At 39.4% G+C, this 22,909-nt stretch overlaps 1 protein-coding gene across 1 annotated transcript in view; it reads right to left on the bottom strand.

Moving 5' to 3' along the window:
* ntrk2a (neurotrophic tyrosine kinase, receptor, type 2a) overlaps positions 1 to 22,909 on the bottom strand; it is a 216,031-nt gene that overhangs the window by 132,349 nt on the left and 60,773 nt on the right. Inside the window, exon 11 of the mRNA XM_078396175.1 lies at positions 16,587 to 16,686. Within this exon, the coding sequence (XP_078252301.1) occupies positions 16,587 to 16,686 (100 nt within the window). The remainder of the gene's footprint in view (positions 1 to 16,586; positions 16,687 to 22,909) is intronic.

The following is a 22,909-nucleotide window of genomic DNA, read 5'->3' on the forward strand; positions in this document are numbered from 1 at the left end:
TCTTTCCAAAACAGGCATTACTTGTAGAACTATTGATTTTGGGAGGAGTGGGACAGGAAACATGGTTAACCCTCGTCTCTTTTTAAAAAGTAAAGGAAATAGTATCTGTCACAGATGTAGCACTCATGCCTCAGTTAACACAGTGGATTAAGCTTTGAACGGTTAAGCATAAGGGTTGTGCTCATTTTGAATGAAACTCCCCGCAAAAATATTGGCTCTTTTGTCAAGAGGACAAGATGTTTAACGTTCATTATATAAAACCACAGCAACAGCAGCACTGAAATACACTGTTTTGCTTGATGGCATTACTGTTTGATATTCAGACGAATATTGGGGAAGGAAAGAAGACCTTTGAGTTCAAATATTTTTTTAAGTGAATTTCCTGTTCTATGTTCTATGAGTTAGCAGAATTACACCCTATTTAACCATTTAACCCTATTTAACTATTAAATATTAACTATTTAACCCTATTTAGCCAGTACCACAAATTAAAATGTTTTTAGTTATTTTTTATTCCTGGGTAACAACCTCTGATGATGACAAATGGGGTGTGATAGTGTCCATTTGCTTCTATTCTTTGTTGCTCTCTATATTTGAAAATCATAAATGGAAAATATTTTAAAAACTAAACAATTCAAATCAACAACATATACAATAACAAATACACATGAACAAAAAAAAAAAAAACACAATGTCAAATGATAAAACCATTAATATTCCATGAAATGGAAATAACTTTAGGCACAAACAATAGAATAAATGATAAAATACAACCAAAACAAAAAGGCACCATCATTTTATTATTTCAATTAAAATAAGAAAACAAAAAAAAATAATTAAAACCTAAGCACAGGAAATTTAGAAAGTTATTTTACAACCAGACTGCTCTGAATCAAACATAGTGAAGAAATACATCCAGCAAGTCTTATGGGCCATTACATTAATTATAACCCTTGCCATGTAGTATTGAGTTCACCCATCAAAAGGATGTGCAGTGGAGCAGCAATAATGAAGTCAAATGTGTAATTCATTTTAGCACTTAGAGCTCACTTTTGTCATGCAATTAAAGAAGCAGTATCGCTTTTGGTACATTTCCTTAAAATCAAATCTGCATGACAGCCTTCTCCACTGGTTTCACCATTCCACAATATGCCGTTGTCTTCCTATAAAATTTAATAAAAGAAAAGTGAAGATAGGCTACAAAACCTGTCCAATATTCACTGGATTAGTGAAAAGGATTAGTCTTCCATTCCCCTACCACGCCCTCCCTCCAAAGACACACACATTTCTTTCCCAAAATAAAAGATAAAAATCAAGATACGGATTCTGGACTCGATTTCAGAAATATTTTTCAGCACTGTGATGCATAAGACTGAATTTAACGTTAATAGAATGTTAAAAGGTGTGAAAGACCAATCAAAGTAAAATGGTTCATAACAACTTGAACATGCTTGAATTAGTACCCTGTACACTTGACTAATTGGAATCTCTATATCTCATTGTTTCTTTCTAGCCATTTTATAACTCATTTGTTGCCTGTACTTTTAATACTAAATCTGGTAATATTTATAGTATTAGAATTGATCACTTTGTGGAAAGGTTTATAACAAGGATTTATGCCTAATAACCCAGCAATCATTTTAATAACCACGTGACTCGGCCAATCGATTAACACAGTAACATTCATTAACCTTTGAACTCTTTAGTATCCCATTCAACAAATTACTCTCAAAGTTTGCTCACCACGTTTCTTTACTCCCTTTTCAAAGGCTGAGTTGCATAAACAACTATTCCATTGCAAATCCTCCAGTACCCTATTCAAGTGTTCAGACTTCATGTGCAAACCTGAATATTTGCATGTCATACAAATAATTTACAGCTCAAGAAAGTTGATCCACCAGGTGGCGCTAGCAATGGCTGCCTCGCCAACAGCCTGTCTATCCCTTCCTTCTTTGTTGTTTTAATTGTTTGTGTTAAATGTATGTTTTTAGTGTTCTTTAGCTTGTTTTATGTGGGGGTGGGGGTGGGGGTGGGGGAGGGGGCCTTGGGGGAAACTTTTTTTAATCTGTTACCTCGATGGAGATGCGATTTTGTTTCCGTATCGTATCTCCGTCTGCACTGCAGCCTAACATCGAGGAGTTGGCGGCCTTTGCTGGAGACCAACTTCGGGAGCTCCAACCGCGGGAGCCTGTGAACTTACCATTGTGGAGCTCGTGATCCATTTGCCAGGGATCTACCTCGGAGCTCCTACCGCGGGAGCCTGCGGAATTTAACATCGTGGAGCTCGCGGTCTCTGGTTAGAGACCGACTTTGGGAGTTCCACGCTGCAGGAGCTTCATCCGCCCCGATGCGGGGCATCGATCGCCGGCTGCAGGAGCTTCGATCACCCCCACAGATGGTTCGACTGCCCTGACCGCAGGAGTATAAAGAGGAAGAAGCTTGGACTTTATTGCCTTACATCACTGAGGAATCGGCTGTGATGGATGTTTATGTTAACCTTTATGCAGTTGTGTGTCTTGTATTTTTTTGTATGGCTGTATGGTAATTCACATATCACTGTATCTTAATTGGTACATGTGACAATAAAAGACCTTTGAAACCTTTGAAACCTTTAGATCCCACTAGTCTGTGGTAATGTTTATGCTTCGCATTAGTCTCCTCCCAGCCTTTTAAATGACAGAATCAACATTATTTTTATTCCATATCCAAACAGTATTCACGGCACAGCAATTTTAGTTCCGATAGTTTGGACCCAGCTTTGTCAGGCATCAGTTACCTTGGAAAGGACATGGATGAATCCTACTAACTTGATGTCATATCATATGGCACATTGAGTTACTGAGTATTAGAGGTTGGCCACACCATAACGACTATCCCTGTTCTCCAAATGCTAACCCTGTCATTGCTGCAGTGAGATCACTCAGTGAAACAGCATTGGAGGTGCCGCACCAATTAAAAGGAGCAAAAAGCTGAGCCGAGTGTAACAGCCTCTCAAACATTCCACAAGTGCATTGCTTGAGCAGGAAACTCAAGTGCATTAACACATTGTAAGAAAATGTATTGAATTAATGTTTTGATGAACAGAAAAAAGACATGCACCAATTGCATTTACTGAGTATATATTATGAATAAAGTATATTTTTGAAATTACAAATTGAGCACAAAGTGGGAATAGTGGCATTTATATTTTTCTATCTTTTATCTTTTATAGGTCATCCTGAAGTACTTCTCTCCTTGACAACGCTGATATGAAAAACCATTTATTTAACATCGCAGCTCTCCTAGACTACTGCAGTGAAGAGAATACAGGTTAGATTTTGTGCTAAGCCCCTAAAGTGAAAGTGAACAACTTTTGAGACAGAAGCAAGAATGTTATAATTGAACACAGATAACCTGAAGATAACAACGTAGGCATCTTGAGGTATCCAGCCTCATTGCCCAATGTTTGATGTCCACCATTACCTGGTCCACAGCGGAGTGGGGAGGCAGTAATAACTATAGTCGACATGCGGGCTGTTCAACAGGAGTGGGAATTTCAGATCTGTGATTAATTTGCTTCATGATAGAAAAGACACTGATGCAGCTGAAAACTCAATGTTCCATCATATACTGCAGCTGTGCTGCCAGGTTTCTATCCAATATCGGGAAGGGAAATAATTCATATTGCATATCTCAGACTTTTAGAGTTCAAGTATTGTTCTCAGACCAATCGTTCTACTGTAGTCAGCTGCCAGTGCAACAAATTAACTGTGCTTGCTGAACATGAAATTCACTGTTCTGCTGTGAAACATGGATGATTCAACTCCAGAATGTGCTAAACTGCTTACACTTTAACAGCAGGAAAAATATCCAATGTCCGAGGGAGTTAAAGTATCAGGTTTATTGTGAGATGTATTGCCGATGAAGGAAGCCTAATCTGATGGAATGGATGGAATCCTCAACAGGGGAGATGAGGAGGAACATTGGGTGTCAGGTAATGGCTTAGGGTTTGTGGTAGACATAATCAGCTGCTGGTGGCGTTGAGGTCTTGGCTCGTGATGGGGGAAGCACAGGCAGGTTAGAGGAGATGTAGAGGAAACCCGCGGAGAGGGGCAGGTAGATAACATAAAGATGACTGAGAATCAGAATCACACAGCAAGAAAACTGTCCCATCAGCCCAACAAGTCCAGGTCGACCAAGTTGCCCCATCTAAGCTACTCCCATTTGCCCACATTGGGCCTATATCCCTCTGTATTAATATCTGTCTCAACTGCTTCCTCTGGCAACTCATTCGATATATCCACCACTCTCTGAGTGAAAAGGTTGCCCCTCCGGTTTCTATTAAATCTTTCCACTTTCACCTTAAACCTATGTCTTTAGATTTTTGATTCCCCTACCCTGGTAAAAAGGCTGGGCATTCACATAACTGTAGGTGTTTCCAAGAGCAGAAGCCCACAGCTCCACATCCCTTCTGCGTTTTGATGAAGTTGACGTCACATCCATTGAAAAGTGCCTTCTCCACCATTGGCTGATATCATCAGCAGGCTTAGCATTGATGGATAGACTTTGCAGAAGTGGCATCCGAATGTGTACAGACACAGACACCATTCCAGGTGCATAGAGGACTCAAAATTACTTCAATGACTTGCACACATGATGTGGTATGCACATATATTTTTCCATTGACATGTTTCAGAAAAATGTCTATCCAACAGAGCACATGTACTTTGTGCTGGATTTAAATAACCCAAAATGAATAAAGGTATTTAAGCTTTTCTGATTTTTTCAAATTAATGGTTCTTTTAAAATGGTTAATGGGATGTAATAAATCTAGACATGAGGATTTATAAGAAAACAGATACATTTGTTGCTAATTGACATATCCCCATAATTCCAGAGACATGAATCTTAGGATCCAGCTTCATGTTGACCATGTTACCTGGCTACCCAGCATTTAGTGGCAGCAATAAATGGATTTTCAATTATTTTGTCCAAGTTGGTTTTATTTCTTTTGCATTATATTGATTACTTGTCAACACAGGTTATTTCACTTTTGAGTGTCTCTTTTGTTATGCACACAAAATTGCAAATATATTCTTCTTGCATGCTTTCTCTCAATAATCTCAATATATTGTCATCAGATATTGTCTACTGGTCAAATTTACTCTTTCCCCACACTTCAATAAAATTCCTTACAATCACTCAGCATTTCTATCCTCGTGCTATTGGGTATCACCTTACCGTCATACACTGCAAATTTCTCTTAGATTCCATCTTTCACTGTTGACCACAACCCTCTGCCAAACTCTCTTCATTTAGGAAAATACATTAAGGGACATAATGAGACTGGGACAGATGTGTTCATCCAACATTGTTGAAATTATTGCCACAGCAATTCTATGGAAATGTTGAAAAACTGGCAGCTCAAGAGAATATCCTTCTCAAATTTGGCTGCCACCAGAAATTTGTCCCTGTATTACCCCTATCACTTGATTGCACGCAAACCATGATGTTAACCAGAGGATCCGCAACAGATGTGATCAGAGTAGAGACTGTTGTCGATCAAGGTTGGATCACCCCCCACCCCAACACCTTCCCTAACCTTTTCTGTGCATTAATTCACCTCACCTCCAACAATCTTCCTGTTCGATTAGAGTTAATGTAAAAGATAAATGGGAACTCTTTAATATACATTACCTCCACTCCAGAGCCAAGGACATCCAACTTCACTCATCAAATATATTTAAACATTCTGAAGCTAAGTCCCAAGTCACCATCAATTCATTCACAATAGCATAGGTGATTAGCTTTTTACACTCAACATCTCCAAAGCAATGATTCTCTACCATCACTGCTCTCCAATGATAAAAAATTCCACAACAAGATCCTTGATAAATACAAAGAATTGCAGGTACATTTTGATGCACGCCTCTCTCTTGACCAGATAAACTTAAGGCCATTACTGGAACCTGTCCATCTCAATGAACTGAATGAGTGACACAGTTTCACATTTCATCTGATTTGGCACATCTACCAGAAACTTCTGTGTGAAATGCAGCACTATTTTGTTTTAAGACACAGAATGTTAAACAACATCACAGGAAATGACATTTCCGATGTTCAAAAGTAAGTGTTTTAACAATTTGTAGAATTCATTTATACTTTAAATAGTTACCCCTTATATTGATGAAACTACCAGGAACAAAATCCTGAATCTTTAAGCTATACAGCACAGAAACCCATTCCGCACTGACTATCAATGTAGGGCGGCACAGGAGCACAGGTGTTAGAGCTGATGTCTCACAGCACCAGAGAACTGGGTTCAATCCTGACCTGGGTGCTGTCTGTATGGAGTTTTCACGTTCTCCGCTAGGATCCGCTAGGATTTCCTCCAGGTACTCCGGTTTTCTCCCACATCCCAAAAGACGTGCGAGTTTGTAGGTTACGTGGCCTCTATAATATTGCCTTTAATGCATCAGGATTGCATGAGAAAGTTGGATGACATATAACGGGTGATCAATGGTCAATATGGACAGTGGGTGGATGGTCCTATTTCTATGTTGCATCTCTAAACTAAACTAAACTGAACTAAACTACCAATCTCTAACTGAGCCTCAAGCTCATCCACTTTACTTCTTGTACATCGCGCATTCATATATAGTAATTTTAATCCTTTGCTCATCTCAGCTTCCACATCGATTCCTATTACACTTGGCCATTGACTCCTATTGCATCGTGAGCTTTCTGTCCTGTTAATTCTGGGGTGTTTCTTAATTATTCTTATACTCTCTTTCCCTTTAACTCCATGTCTATCCCATTTGAACCCCCCCCCCCCACCCATTATGGAATTAGAAGTAACACTAGCAAGTTTGCGGATGACACAAAGCTGGGTTGCAGTGTGAACTGTGAAGAAGATGTTAGGAGGTTGCAGGGTGACTTGGCCAGGTTGAGTGAGTGGGCAGATGCATGGCAGATGCAGTATAATGTAGATAAATGTGAGGGTATCCACTTTGGCGTCAAAAATAAGGAGGCAGATTATTATCTCAATGGTGTCAGATTAGGTAAAGGGGAAGTGCAACGAGACCTTGGTGTCCTTGTACACCAGTCACTGAAAGTAAGCGTGCAGGTACAGCAGGCAGTGAAGAAAGCTAATGGCATGTTGGCCTTCATAACAAGAGGATTTGAGTACAGGAGCAAAGAAGTCCCTTCTGCAGTTGTATAGGGCCCTGGTGAGACCACATCTGGAGTATTATGTGCAGTTTTGGTCTCCTAATTTGAGGAAGGACATCCTTGCTATTGAGGCAGTGCAACGTAGGTTCACGAGGTTAATCCCTGGGATGGAGGGACTGTCATATAAGGAAAGATTGGAAAGATTAGGCTTGGATTCACTGGAGTTTAGAAGGATGAGAGGAGATCTTATAGAGACATATAAAATCATAAAAGGACTAGACAAGCCAGATGTAGGAAAAATGTTCCCAATGTTGGGGGAGTCCAGAACCAGGGGACACAGTCTAAGAATAAAGGGGAGGCCCTTTAAAACTGAGCTAAGAAGAAACTTTTTCACCCAGAGAGTTGTGAATTTGTGGAATTCTCTGCCACAGAAGGCAATGGATGTCAATTCACTGCATGAATTTAAAAGGGAGTTAGTTAGAGCTCTAGGGGCTAGGGGAATCAAGGGATATGGGGAGAAGGCATTGTGGATGATCAGCCACGATCACAATGAATGGCGGTGCTGGCTCGAAGGGCCAAATGGCCTCCTCCTGCATCTATTTTCTACGTTTTTATGTTTCTATCATGCAACCACTCTGATCGTGTTTATTCTCTCGGATCCCAATCTCATCCCCCCCCCCCGTCAATCACCAACACTGGAGACAATTTACAGTACCAACTAACCAACCGATGGACATATCTTAGGCATGAGTATCTGCAGGAAACCTATATGGTCACAGAGAGCATTGAAGGTCGGGATTAAACCCGGTCATTTGGAGCAGTGAGGCAGCAGCACTAACCATGGTCTTTACATCAGTGCGCAGTCAAATAAAGAACCAATATAAACTCTGATCTGCAAACTATTAAACTACATACACTAAACAAATCTTTCTAATTAATGCTCCACCTAGTGGATAAATTATTTGTAGCAATTTAATTAAACGGACTTCCCTCCTGGAATCAAACACAAGAGATGAGACTGCTTGACCCTGTTATCCTATTTGCATGTTGTACAGGCACAGATATTATCTGCTTTTTATTAAGATATTATAACTCATTATTATTATTATTATTACATGGACTTGGGACCTTGCAATTTTAAAGTATCATCAAATAACTTGTACGTAACGCATACTTTAAAAATGTTTTGACTGTTATGCAAAAGTTGCAGCAGTCAATCTTTACAGTTAACACTCCACAATCTGCAAGACGTGACCACCATTTTTGATATTGGTTGAGGTAAAACTGTTAATCAGAATTCCAAACGGGTTCATTCTTTAATCAGTACCATAGTAACAATTTGAATGTTGGGTTTAATCTTTCATTCACTTCCAAGCACCCTTCCGACTCAGCTCGGATTGTAAACTCAAGCCCTGGGATAACTGAAGGGCAAAATCTTTTGACATTGGAATGAGCACGATGCCAATTGAGTTGTGAAGACAGATAAAAATCATCTATCTGACGCAGAACTGAAACTGATATGATGAAACAAAGACGGCAGCACTAAGCCAGAACTGCTGACTTCCAGCTGATCTTGTGAAGAAGAGAGGTTAGCTCAATCAGTTATTCAAAGATTGACCACTCAAATGTAATTTCAGGTGTTGATGATCATCGGTCAATTGTTAAGGGGGTCTTGAATATCATTTAATTGTCTTGATGTGCAGCATTACAGCAGGATTGTGGTTATTTTTAAGCCCAAGGTTTGGCTCAGTACATTTTGATAGCTTCTCCACTATCGATGGTCTACTACCCATCTCAAAGTGCTCATTCAGCTGAGTCATTGGTTCTTACAGGAGGTGGCCAGGCTATCAAACAGTGGGTGTTCACCACTTACAGGTAGCAGCATCCCAGGCCAATATGCTGGTCGATTTTAACACCTAATCTAACACCACAGTTCTAACAATTTAATGCAAAGTAAAATGACCTGAAGTATACTTAAAACTCAAGGTTAAATGCAGAGCAGGAATTTTAATCTCTAGATAGAAGCCAGCTGCAGGCTTGATGCTCCATCAGAGAGGGGCCCACTTCAATGAAAATGTTTCTCTCTCCACACACGATGCCTGATCTGCTGAGTATTTCCAGCTCAGTCTAGCCCACTTTAATAACCATTAATAATTATCGATGCATACTATGCATCGTCGCCACATTTATACCGCTAAGTGAGTGAGACATCATCTGTGGCTGATCCGACCACAGTGAAACTTTTATTGGAAAGAAGGACAAGGAGCAGCAGGTTTGAACGTTTCTTGTGGAGCCAGGAAAGGCTGCTGCACTGTCCCAGGTTTCGCAAGCACTGCCTCCTTCCCACCCATTAGAACCATCCAAAGCTGCTGCAGCTCCAGCGGGCGGCCTCCACAGTGCCCGCTCGGGTCCTTTTCAGGTGCACAATTGGCTGGCGATACTTGAGTGTCACCCAACCAATCAAACCCACTTGCTCTTCTACAGGGTGCTGGACAGAGTGCTTGATGGTTATTTATGTGGAAAAGGTGAGCGCTGTACATTCGACTGGGAATAAAAGCTGAGAAAACCTCCTGAGCTCAATTAATGTGCATACTTAATGATAAAATCAGTTTAGATTAATGACTGTCTCATCTCAGCTCTCTCATAATGTCAGTCGCAATAAATTGTTTAAGCTCATGATCCCAATTATGATAATTTTCTTTACTCTTAATTAATAGCAATCAGCAACAACAACAAAAAACTTGCAAAGCTGTTAATCATTTTCATTGCTTTGTGATTGATTTCTTTTTTAAATTTAGAGATTAGTACCTATTTTTCTATGGTCAGTGTATGAATCACATAGGGCTATAGGAAGGGACCGCTGGATAGAGGGGCGTGTGGTCTTGCTGTCATGGCCATCCTCTCTGAAGAAGGGTCTCGACCTTAAACGTCACCCATTCCTTCTCTCCAGAGATGCTGCCTGTCCAGCTGAGTTAATCCAGCTTTTTGTGTCTATCTTCGGTTTAAGCCAGCATCTGCAGTTCCTTCTTATACATGACGTGAGCAACATCGTTCAGCTAGATTGTTGGGCCACATGAATCCAGGTGAATTCAGAGCACCAAGATGGCAGGAATATATGATCCTCCTAAAGTTAGGTTTCTGAAAGTTGCCTCTATCTTTCAGGAGTCATCTAAGCTATGGGAAAGAATACAATAATTGGAGTGGAAAGAGCTTAACAAATTGTACTGCAATGGTACTTTTACATTCTATTATAGCTCAAAGAGAAAAAAACAGACAAATATTTGTAGATCCTATCCCCTTATTTTTGTATTAATATATTACTGAAACGTGACACGTTCACAGAACTAACTTAAAATGCCTTGTTGTAGCACTGTGTGTTATTAACTCCATAATAATGTGCATATGTAAGATTTCTTCCAGTTGGTTAGTCTAATCAATGAAGCAATGCATAGCATAAACATGTTGTATTGCTTTTTTGATGCAGATGGACAGACAGATATAAGTGAAGATATTTCTGACCTTGAAACTGATTTATTGATTATCTGGCACTTGTCTTAACAGAAAGAAAACTGAAACCACTGTTGTTGAATTATTAATGAAGGCACAGGCAGCTTTTTTTCATTACCCCGTACATACCCCGTACAAGTCTGTTCCCCAATAAGAACCAAAATCATATCTTTGTGAGCTTGACAATAATCGTTTCTTCCTCCTTTTCTCCTTTCTGCATTCATTTCAATGCATCTTTTACAGAAGCAATGTAACTACGATAATGGTCTTCCACAATTTACCAATGCCCAATGTATGTACAGCCCGTACATCTGAGCGAGTGTTTTGGAGATCACCGGCACAGGTTTTCAAGATGCTGCGGGGATCTTCTGCCGTGCAGGAACCCACTTCACGGCCACATTTCTGGCCTGCAAACTGTTTGGGTTATAAACAATTCACAAGAATGGAACCCTGAAGTAATCTGGGGACAATCTGTATTTTGTTTCTTACTTAATGAGAACTCAGATGAGGAAAAACTTTTTCAGTCAGAGTTGTGAATCTGTGGAATTCTCTGCCTCAGAAGGCAGTGGAGGCCAATTCTCTGAATGCATTCAAGAGAGAGCTGGATAGAGCTCTTAAGGATAGCGGAGTCAGGGGGTATGGGGAGAAGGCAGGAACTGGGTACTGATTGAGAATGATCAGCCATGATCACATTGAATGGCGGTGCTGGCTCGAAGGGCCGAATGGCCTCCTCCTGCACCTATTGTCTATTGTCTATTGTCTAAAAGTTATCCTCATTCTCCAAACTACTTCATATTTGAAATCATATTTTTATGGAACAAGTCAGAAGTGAATATATAATGGGCTAGAAGTTAATGCAGGTAGATTTTGGGGACAGCATTGATATACCCCATATCCCTGACAAAATAGAGATAATATTTTCAAATGATCATAGATGTATTGTTCTGCTAGTGATTAATAGAGATGATAACTATAAGCATGAAGCCACTATTTGACTACTTTATTAGAGAAAACAGGAGACAATATAAATCTTCACTCTGAACGTAACTAAGTTATGCTCAAGTGCTTAATGTTGATATTAGTTTTCCACAATGCATTTCCCAGCATTGAAATGTCCTTCACTTTGATGAACTCAATATGCGCTCATAAAAGCAAACATAAATAATTAAATAAACATCCTTGGACTTTTTTTTAAATGATTGCATTTTAGAGGTAACTTTCCAGTCCTAACCCAGGACTGAAATGTGGGCTAAATGGTCTTCTGCATGGCATCATTCCAAGATCTTGTCATGATAATAATAATCTCATGAATCATCATTATGTTGTAACAAAGTACAGGCAGTAACATTGCAGCTACCCAGCGATGATACACTGATCATGATGACATTTGCCATCAGCAACACATTTTTAATGCAGCAACAATTTTCTCAAATAATGACTTAAATTTTTTCCAAGAATATTATTTGCAGTCTTGCTTATTTAGGCCCATTCCTAACAAAATAAACTGGATCCTTTTGCTTCAAATCATCAAGAGTTCATCAGTACATTCAAGGTGAATGCAGCATGGTTTCAGCTGAAATCAATACACTGAGACTCCTTTATGCAATTGCAATGTAAAAAGAGAGTTTCAGTGTAATAAAATTGTGGTTCACTTCTGAAGCAATTGCTATGTCTGGGTGGACATTTAAAAATAGATTTCCATGCTACATAGTAATCTCATGTTACAAGCCTATATTTAGCACGGCCAATGCCCAGCAGAGGGACAAAAAATACATTAAAAGTGGTCCAAAGAAACTACAGATTATCTGCATTTGCCTTCATCTTTGAGAGCTCTTCAGTTTCCTACTAGATCAAATTAACTTTTATAGATCTTACCTTTTATAGCAGTAACATAGTCTGACCTATGGTATATCTTACACAGATTGTGCACAAATGGATTATAAAAGATGCAACAATTTCTTTATGCACTGATGGGGATTGAAATAGAGGAGCCCACACTGCTCACAAGGCATCAAGGTTTTCCTCACAAATAATCCAACAGGCATTTTAATATTTATAACCTATGATTTATGGTTCTCAGATAATTACTTATAGTTGAGTCCACAATTGGTCTTGATTATCAGGCAGTAGTATTGCTAACCATCCTTATTTTTTTGTTCTTTAATCAGTTATTTCTCACTGTCTGGCTCAATATCAGCAACATCGCATTTTGTCCACAATTTATCAACTTTACACAATTGCTTTGAGGATTCATAAGAATGCTAGGAAGAGACGGAAAAAGTATCATCTTCCCCCCCCCCCCCCCCCACTCCCCCCCCCACCCCAACACACCCAACCCCACCACCCCCCTCTTTGGATTGTGCTGGATTGTGTAAAGTCAATAAGGGAATGATGAAGCAGTAGTGTTGACAGAGATGCAAATCTTAGATCATTACTCGATAAAGTTTGATGCAGTCAGTATATTGAATCTATTAGTGAAACATGCAATTACCAGAGAAAGAGTTACTCAGTTAAAGCACTGCCAAAATAGAGTTGAGCAGCTGATAGAATCTTGTGTTGAGCCGAGCTACTGAAAGATGAGTTATTGATCTTGGTAGAACAATTGGTGAGACAGAATTGAGCCGAGATGCTTGTTAGAGAGAAAAATGGATGGAGAATTGTGATTCGCTATCTCTCCAAAATCTTTCACTTACATATTTACAAGATCGTACATTTTTATAGCATAATAAAAGATACATTCAATGTAACGGTGTTAGTTATGAAAGACCTTCCCCCTCAGTTTTATTGCACCTTTGCTTTGAAACAATGTTCATATGTTGATCTACTTTCCATTTAAAAGTTCATAAGGATTCTGCTTTCATCAGTATTTTTAGAAAGGTATTGGAGATCCTGACAACCCTCTACACAGAACAGTTTCCATTGATCCTTTAGTTTTTTTTCATTGATTTCTTAAGAAAAAGTCTTGCAATTAAGGTGCCTCTACAGAGAAATTGGGGTTTTTTCCTTTGTTTTCTAACCAATTTAAGGGCAGGTTGCCTAAAGAATGGTGCAAAAATTGCATGAACAAATGCCAATGAAGTTCAAGTGCCCACTCTACTAATAATTGAGAACTTGAAGCACAGTGTTGTATAATTTATTAAAATGATTGCAGTATGTGACCAACCTGTATGTGCACAAAATGAACTATGACAATAACGAAGTCCAGTTATATCTCAATTTGATCAAAGGAGTAACTCAGTGAGTCAAATAGCATCTATTCCCGACTTAAAACATCACCCATCCTCCTTCTCCAGAGATGCTGCCTAATCCACTGAGTTATTCGTGCACTTTGTGTCATATCTTTGGTATAAACCAGCATCTGCATTTCTTTGTTTCTCAATTCAATCACATCAGCAATGAACACTGGGTGCAAAACAACCAAAGGGAAATTTGCATTCTTGCACACAATTGTGGCGAAATCAATCTATTTTTGCATGTTGCTTTTCTCCAAACAGCAATCAGATGGAAATTAGTTGATTTTAAATACACAATTTAAAAGTCACCAAGTTTAAGTTTAATTGAATTCATTATGATCCCACATTATCTGTGAGGCATGTTATGTTTGGGTTCATACATCTGTTTGCTGAGGATGCCCCCCAGATTGGGAATGAATGCCCAACTCTCTCAAAAGTTGAAATTGTTGTTGGGTGCAAGGAAGCCTGTTGAGGGTTCTTCAGAAACAAAGCTGGGAAACATAATTTTAATTAATCTTTGCATTATATTGCTTCCAGAGGTCATTTAAGGTTGAACTTGCTCCTCTCACAAATCACAGTTCTCCTTCAAACCAATGATATTGAGGGAGTGCAGCGTAGGTTTACCAGGTTAATTCCCGGGATGGCGGGATTGACATATGATGAAAGGATGGGTCGACTGGGCTTGTATTCACTGGAATTTAGAAGGATGAGAGAGGATTTTATAGAAACATATAAAATTCTTAAAGGATTGGACAGGCTAGATGCAGAAAAAATGTTCCCGATGTTGGGGGAGTCCAGAACCAGGGGTCACAGTTTAAGAATAAGGAGTAGGCCATTTAGGACTGAGAGGAGGAAAAACCTTTTCACCCAAAGAGTTGTCAATCTGTGGAATTCTCTGCCACAGAAGGCAGTGGAGGCCAATTCACTGGATGTTCAAGAGAGAGTTCAATTTAGCTCTTAAAGGAATCAAGGGACATGGGGGGAAAAGCAGGAACGGGGTACTGATTTTGGATGATCAGCCATGATCATATTGAATGGCGGTGCTGGCTCGAAGGGGCAAATGGCTGACTCCTGCATCTATTTTTCTATGCTTTCTATGTTTCTATTAATAGAAACAAAAAGTGAACAGAAGGATTTAAGAATTAAAGGAGGAATATCCAGAGAGCAGGATTGAGACTGTTGAAAACTGAAGCAGTGGGATTTGGAAGTTTATTATGCCCGATTCAAAAGAAAAAAAAGGCACAATGGCATAGACACGGATATAGATCTGGAAATATCTTGGCTGTGATTCTACATGCTGCAGCTTGTAATGACAAATACAGACATTGATGTGATACATTGGAGGACAAAAAACAGTGAAATTGTCAAGGCCAATACTCAGTTCAGAAGCAATGCAAAGAAAAATAATCCGTGCTACCTGATGATAGCAAGCATATAGATTCTGTTGCTTTAGAAGTTAACGTTCCTCACAAAAGACCTAGAGTCATTTGCTAATACCATCAAGCAGGAAGAAGTGGCCGGTGGTAATTGTAAGGATATATAGTCACTGAAGGCTAACGTAAGATTATATCTGTGAATCGTGGAGAAGGGACAGTGGGAGATTTCTACTTGTGTACCTTTGCTAATATAACCCAGACCATTCAGCGCCTTTCACATAGATTATTAGAAAATTTCAAATCACATAGGTTTAAGGTGAAGGGGAAAAGATTTAATAGGAATCTGAAGGGCAACTTTTTCACGCAAAGGGTGGTGGGTATATGGAACAAGCTGCCAGAGGAGGCGGTTGACGCAGGGACTATTGCAACGTTTAAGGAACATTTAGGCAGGTACATGGATAGGAAAGGTTTGGTGGGATATGGACCAAACGCAGGCAGTTGGGACTAGTGTAAATGGGACATGTTGGTCGGTGTGGGCAAGTTGGGTCGAATGGTCTGTTTCCACACTGTATGACTCTATGCATCATACTGAGTTTAACAGTTACTTTAACTATTCAGCAGAGTTCACCCAAATTAATTTCTTAAATTAAGATGAAAGAGGATAAAGGTACGGTATCGAATTAAAATTACACTTAGATTTTTACATTTAGTTCTACAAACTTCCTTTGACTTTAAATGGCCATTTAAAGTTAAAGGAAGTTTGTGGAACTAAATGTAAAAAAAAGTGATCATGTGTGAACAAAATTCACACATGATCACTTCTCATGTTTGGTCACATTGTAGAATCATCCAGAGAGTTGTGAATTTGTGGAATTCTCTGCCTCAGAAGGCAGTGGAGGCCGATTCACTCGATGCATTCAAAACAGTTAGATAGAGCTCCTAGGGCTAGCAGAGTCAAGGGATATGGGGAGAAGGCAGGAACGGGGTACCGATTGTGGATGGTCAGCCATGATCACATTGAATAGCGGTGCTGGCTCAAAGGGCTGAATGGTCTACTCCTGCACCTATTTTCAATGTATCTATATGTAAGTCCATGCAGCCCATGAGTAATATTTCATGAAATTTAAAACACCAATGAAAATTAGCACTGAATGCAAGTCCAACATATTTTCAGAAGGTTTTAATCTATCAATTAAGTGATTAGTATTTGCAGGCTAAACTAATTCCACCCCTCCCCTCACCCCACCTATCCACCCTGCCTCCTGCAAGAATACATTTTTATTCAGAACACAAGGATGGAACTTAATTGTAACTTTCTTACCTTTCATTCCAAACTTTGAGTGTTTTCCAAACTTGAGGATACCTATCGCTAGTGCTATCCCCGTGAACCCCAGCAATGAAATCCCAAGAACAACATACACCTAAAACAAAAAAAGCATTTTGGTATTAGGAAACACAATACTTTACGTTATTCTGAAATTAGGCAAACAAATCTGCTATACAGTTTTTTCTGTATATTTTTCACTTTGGAAATAAGCTGTTATGAAGCTTTTATGAAGGAACTGGAAAATAAAAGCATACTGGGAGGAAGGAAAAATATTTTACCCTCTTCTCAGACTGGTTATTTTCCATCCACAGAGGTTCCTGCTAAATCCAGATTTAAAACCAAAGTCTTGTCAGAGAATCGTCATCAAATCTATTGAAATGATGAAGACATTTTGTTTCAACCAAATTGGTGGGACCAAAATTATAGGCAGCCCAATGAAACAGCTGGTAGAGGCGCTGCCTCATAGCGCCAACCACCTGGGTTTGATCCAAACCTCGGATGCTGTATGTGTGGACGTTCCGTTTGAACATTCTTCACGTGACCACATGGGTTTCCTCCGGGTGCCTCGGTTTCCTCCCACATCCCAAAGACGTGCGGGTTTGTAGCGTAATTGGCCTCCGTAAATTGCTCCTTGTCAGTAGGGAGTGGATGTGAAAGTGGAGTAACATTGAAACAGTGAGAATGGGTGATTGATAGTTGGAGTGGACTTGGTGGACCGTAAGGCCTGTTTCCATGCTGCATCTTTCAATCAAAACGGTCCTATGTAGTTTAAATGATGTTAAATACAAAATTGTCTCCTGGTCTATAATTAAAGGTTTGAAATGGCAGATGCAGTATAATGTAGATAAATGTGAGGTTATCCACTTTGGCGGCAAGAACAAGGAGGCAGGTTATTATCTTAATGGCGTCAGATTAAGAAAAAGGGAAGTGAAACGAGACCTGGGTACACCAATTACTGAAAGTAAACATGCAGGTGGAGCAGGCAGTGAAGAAAGCTAATGCCATGTTGGCCTTCATAACGAGAGGATTTGAGTATAGGAGTAAAGAGGTCCTTCTGCAGTTGTACAGGGTCCTGGTGAGACCACATCTGGAGTATTGTGTGCAGTTTTTGTCTCCCAATTTGAGGAAGGCCATCCTTATTATTGAGGCAGTGCAGCGTAGGTTCACGAGGTTAATCCCCAGGATGGTGGGACAGTCATATGAGGAAAGATTGGAAAGACTGGAATTTAGGATGAGACGGGATCTTCCAGAAAGGTATAAAATTATAAAAGGACTGGACAAGCTAGATGCAGGAAAAATGTTCCCAATGTTGGGGGAATCCAGAACCAGGGGCCACAGTCTAAGAATAAAGGGGAGGCCATTTAAAACTGATGGGAAAAAACTTTTTTACCCGGAGAGTTATGAATTTGTGGAATTCTCTGCCACAAAAGACAGTAGTGGCCAATTCGCTGCATTAATTTAAAAGAGGGTTAGATAGAGCTCTCATGGCTAGCTGAATCAAGGGATATGGGGAGAAGGCAGGCACGAGGTTACTGATTGTGGATGATCAGCCATGATCACAATGAATGGCGGTGCTGGCTCAAAGGGCCAAATGGCCTCCTCCTGCACCTATTTTCTATGAAACCAGAGCACTCGGAGAAAACCCATTCCATCACTTAGTAAACATTATCAATCTCCAGCTCAAATAATAAAAGCTAAAGGTTATGATCAAAGTATTTGAAATCTATCTCAAATTATTGGAATAGAGCCATTGTTTGAAACATAATCGTAAAATTCTAATTCTTTGAGTTGACAGAAGAAAACTTGGTTCTTCTATTTTGAAAATAAGATTTATAAAACTACAAATACTAAAAATCTGAAATACAAAACAGAAAATGCTGGAAACAGACAGCAAGTCCAGCAGCATCTGTAGAAAGAGAAACAGAGTTAATGTTTCAGGTCAAAGGTTCTTCTTGATAACTGGGAAAGAGAGAAAAAATAAGTTAGTTTCAAGCAGAATTATCCAAGCACACTCATTATTTTTCGCCAGCTTTTTGCCCCACTAAATTTACTTCTTCCTCCCTTAACTGCTCTCCTTCCTTCATGTTTCCCTTGGTCCAATCCTCTCCCACTTACACCCATGACAATTCTGATCCTTTGTGTCTCTTTAATAATCTCTTAATTGCCTGGTCTCTTAGAGCTCACCTTTACCAGAGTATTCCACCCCTTCACACCCACATCAAAATAGTCTGAGGGCCCTCCGGTTCCTTCACTGTTTCTGCCAGCCCCAACAAGATTCCACCAGGAGGCACTCCCTTCACTTTCAGCATTTCAAAAGGATACGCTCTGCAACTCCAAAGTCCACTCTTGCATCCCCATAAACCATTCCCCTTCTCACTGCACCTGGCCATGTATATATATTATATATATTATATGCAAGGTGACATAAATGTTGCAAATCCATTGAATCTCATCCCATTTCCTGCTGAAGCCAGTCAAGTTTCTTGTCCGTCAGAACAGCGATACATACTTTTAATTGGAACCAACTCAATACTCTTCCTACCTGTTCTTATTTTTGATTAAGCTTCAATTTAATGGCCAGAATTCATAGACTGGATCCTCATTCTTTAACACAGCTTCTATGATGTTTTGATATTGATGGGAATGCCACCTGGTCATCTGCTTACTTTCCAAGCCATCTAAAGGCCTTGAATATAGAGACCATTACAGCTTTCAAGATTGAGATTGGTGTTATTAAAGAATTTCGAGCAAATGTCCCACACAACAAATGATCTGCTGGAGGAACTCAGCAGGTCAGGCAAGAACTGTAGATGGAAAGGAATGGCCAATGTTTCAAGTCAAAACCCTGCATCAGAATTGAGAGTGGAGAAGGAAGATACCTTGTATAAAGAGGGGAGTGGAGTGAAGAAGTAAGAAGTGATTGGTGGGTTGGGAAGGAGGTGATTTGTGATGCAAATCCTCACACAAAATATAATCACAGAAAAATCAAATAATATTAGTTACACATGCAGTCCCCTGTTGCTAATGTTATTGCTTCCTTATGTTCCACTGTACCGAATACCAAACAACTGAAAATGACTTCGCTAAATGGAATTAAAAGAATGAGATTTGGAATGAATAAAATGTAATTCATTTGTCACTTATGGGCAGCATGATGATCATAATTGCTTCCCTTTCATCCAGTTAGTAATGTTACCTCCTTAAAATATCCTGTCCCTTTCCTCCCTACTGCATTAGTTCACCTGCACTCTTCTATCCTTTGCTGAAGACCTTGGTTTGGTGGACATCCAACAGATTTTTCTGTCTGTTCTATATTATTGTGCTTCTGTTCAGTTAAACTGAGCTCTGACCATTGGGTGCATCTATCATGCTGGCAACATTGGGCAGTTATGACAACAAAGCCACCCAATGCTTATATATAGGCAGTACACATTATAAAAACTGATGGTATGGTGTCAAAACAGCAACTTGGGTTTGAGGCATGCATTGCACCAATCCCATGACGTTTTACCAATGGACATAGATAACGCATATCCACCTATCACTTGCCAAGCTTTGTCCCACCACCATCTCTCTTTGCCAACTTTTTCCTCCTGACCACAATCGGTCTGAAGAAGTGTCCTGACTGGAAAAGCCACCCGCCCATTCCCTTCGTAGCTGCTGCCTGACCCACTGAGTTACTCCAGCACTTTGTGTTTTGCTCATAATTCCTGCATTTGCTGTTCCTTGTGTCTCTCTCGAGTTAATGCATATACCAAGTGTCACAATCTATCTGGAACTTATGGAATTTGGATTTCTTTGAAATGTGAATCATCGTGTGTCTGGACAATAACATCAGTTTCACTTGCACCAAGGACAGAATCACAACACAACTTTGGGATCTGGAGCAATAGGAGCAACCAGAATATGTTGACAGTGTAGTTGATTCAGTTAAGACAATATTATATAATGCACAATACTTGCAATACCTAAGTTAATGTTATCAAGGATGTAAGGGTTTTATGACTGGCAGAATTGATTTGTAATGAAGTATAATGTCTTTGCTGTTTATAGGGTAATGAAGATTTGTGCTTAGATGTTCATTACATGTTGACAGTAATATTATCTGAAGTTTATTAGTCTATTAAGTTACTGATTCTAGAAAATTCATAATGTTTGACCATCAGGATCTGTAGCAAACATTTATATTTTAAAAATCAAATTAGTAGCTCCTAATATTTGTGGAGCTTATCCACGTGCATAGTGGACACAGCAGTCAGTTTTTTCCCTCAAGCTCAGTGAAAACTCGATGGGTGGACAGTTGAAATGATTTAATGACAAGTAGAAGGTCATGAACTAGAAAAAGAAGAGGGGACACCATGGGAGGAAAAGGGAGAAATTAAAAGATGGAAATGGAGAGGGATTGGAAAGTGTCAGGGAACCAAAACAGGGAGAAATTTGTTCCATCTGTAATTTAATAAACCAGTAATTAAGTTATTCACCCATTGAGCACATTTTTTAAAAAATGATTAAAAAAAAGTTTCATAAAGATCCCAATGGTCATATATTGTGACCAGATTGGTGAAGATGTCATCCTGAAGAAGTACTAACATATACAAATCCTTTTAAGTTGGTAGAAATAATTAAACTGGGAAAGTAGAAATAATTATTAATCATTGTTTATCCATGGTATTCCAAGCATTAACCTTTCCATCGGGTCTATTTTTTAAATCCCACTAATCATATTCCATGTTATAAACATTTTTGAAGGACCTGCAGCAACATAACGAGTTAAATCTTTGTGGCAAAAGAAATTGCAATGAACTACAAATCTTTACAATATATGGCAAATATTAAATGGAACCAAGATTCAAATAGAGGTTGCATATCCTCATTATTGTTCAGTGCTATCTGTTCAACTAAATTCAATTGTTAGAAAAACTGCAGACATAGTTCAATGTGTATTGTATTGGAGTCATAGAGCACAAAACATACCCTTTGACCCACCTCATCTATGCCGACCAAGATGCCCCATCTTAGCTCGTCCCATTTGCCCACATTTGGCACATATCCTTCTAAACCTTTCTTATCTGCGTGTGTGTGTCCAAATGTCTTTTAAATGTTGGTATTGCACCTTCTTCAACTATTTCCTCTGACAGCTCATTATATATACCCACCACCCTCTGTGTGAAAAAGTTTACCCCTCAAGTTCCTGTTATAGCTTCCCAGTCTCACTTTAAACCTAAAGCCTCCCATTCTTGATTGCCCTACCCTGGGAAAAATACTGTGCATTCAATCTATCTATTTTCCTCACTCTAATTAACTTCTCCCTATAGCTCCGGCCCTTGAGGTCTAGCAACATCTTCGTAAATCTTCTCTGCTCTTTACAGATTAATGACATATTTCCTGTAGCAAACTGACCAAAACTGAATGCAATACACCGTGTAACCTCACCAACATGTAGTAACCACAATTGTAACATGACATCCCAACTTCTATGCTCGATTTCCTGACTGATGAAGGCCAATGTGCTAAAAGCCTTCTTCACCACCCGATCTACCTGTGACATCATGATACTCCTGAATCCCTCTGCTCTACAATGCACCCCATTCACTGTGAAGGTCCTGCCCTAGTCTGAAATCCCAAAATACACCACCTCACTCTTATCTGAATTAAGCTCCTTTTGACATTCCTCAGTCCACGTGCCCAGTTGATGTAGATCCCACAATAATTTTTGAAAACCATCTTCACTATCCTGGGTAACATCTATTTTGGTGTCATCTGCAAAATTACTAATCATGCCTTGTAGATTCTCATCCACATTGGTGATATAAATGACAAACAGCAATGGGTCCAGCATTGCTAATCCCTAAGCCACACCACCAGTCACAGCTCTCCATCTTAAAAAAACAACCTTCCACCTCCACCCTCTACTTACCACTGGGAATGCATTCATTTAGCTAGCTCTCCCTGAATCCCATGTGATCTGAACTGCCAGAGCATCTTACCATGCAAACTTTATCAAAGGCCTTACTGAAGTCCATATAGATTATGTCAATGGCCCTGCCCTCATTAACCTTCTTGGTTACTCTTCAAAAAATTCAATCAAATTAATGAGACACAATTACCCACATCAAAACCATGCTGACTATCCCAAATTAATCTGTCTCTCCAAATGCATATATATCTTATCCCTCAGAATCCTTTCCACTAACTTTCCTATCAGAGATGTTAGGCTAAACCGGGATAACATGGAACTAGCATGAATGGGTGATCAATGGCCTGTTTCCATGCAGTATCTTTCTATCAATAAATCATCCACTGCTTTTATATCACAA

This window comes from Rhinoraja longicauda, chromosome 3 (genome assembly GCF_053455715.1).
Source record: "Rhinoraja longicauda isolate Sanriku21f chromosome 3, sRhiLon1.1, whole genome shotgun sequence".
NCBI classification, from domain to species: domain Eukaryota; kingdom Metazoa; phylum Chordata; class Chondrichthyes; order Rajiformes; family Arhynchobatidae; genus Rhinoraja; species Rhinoraja longicauda.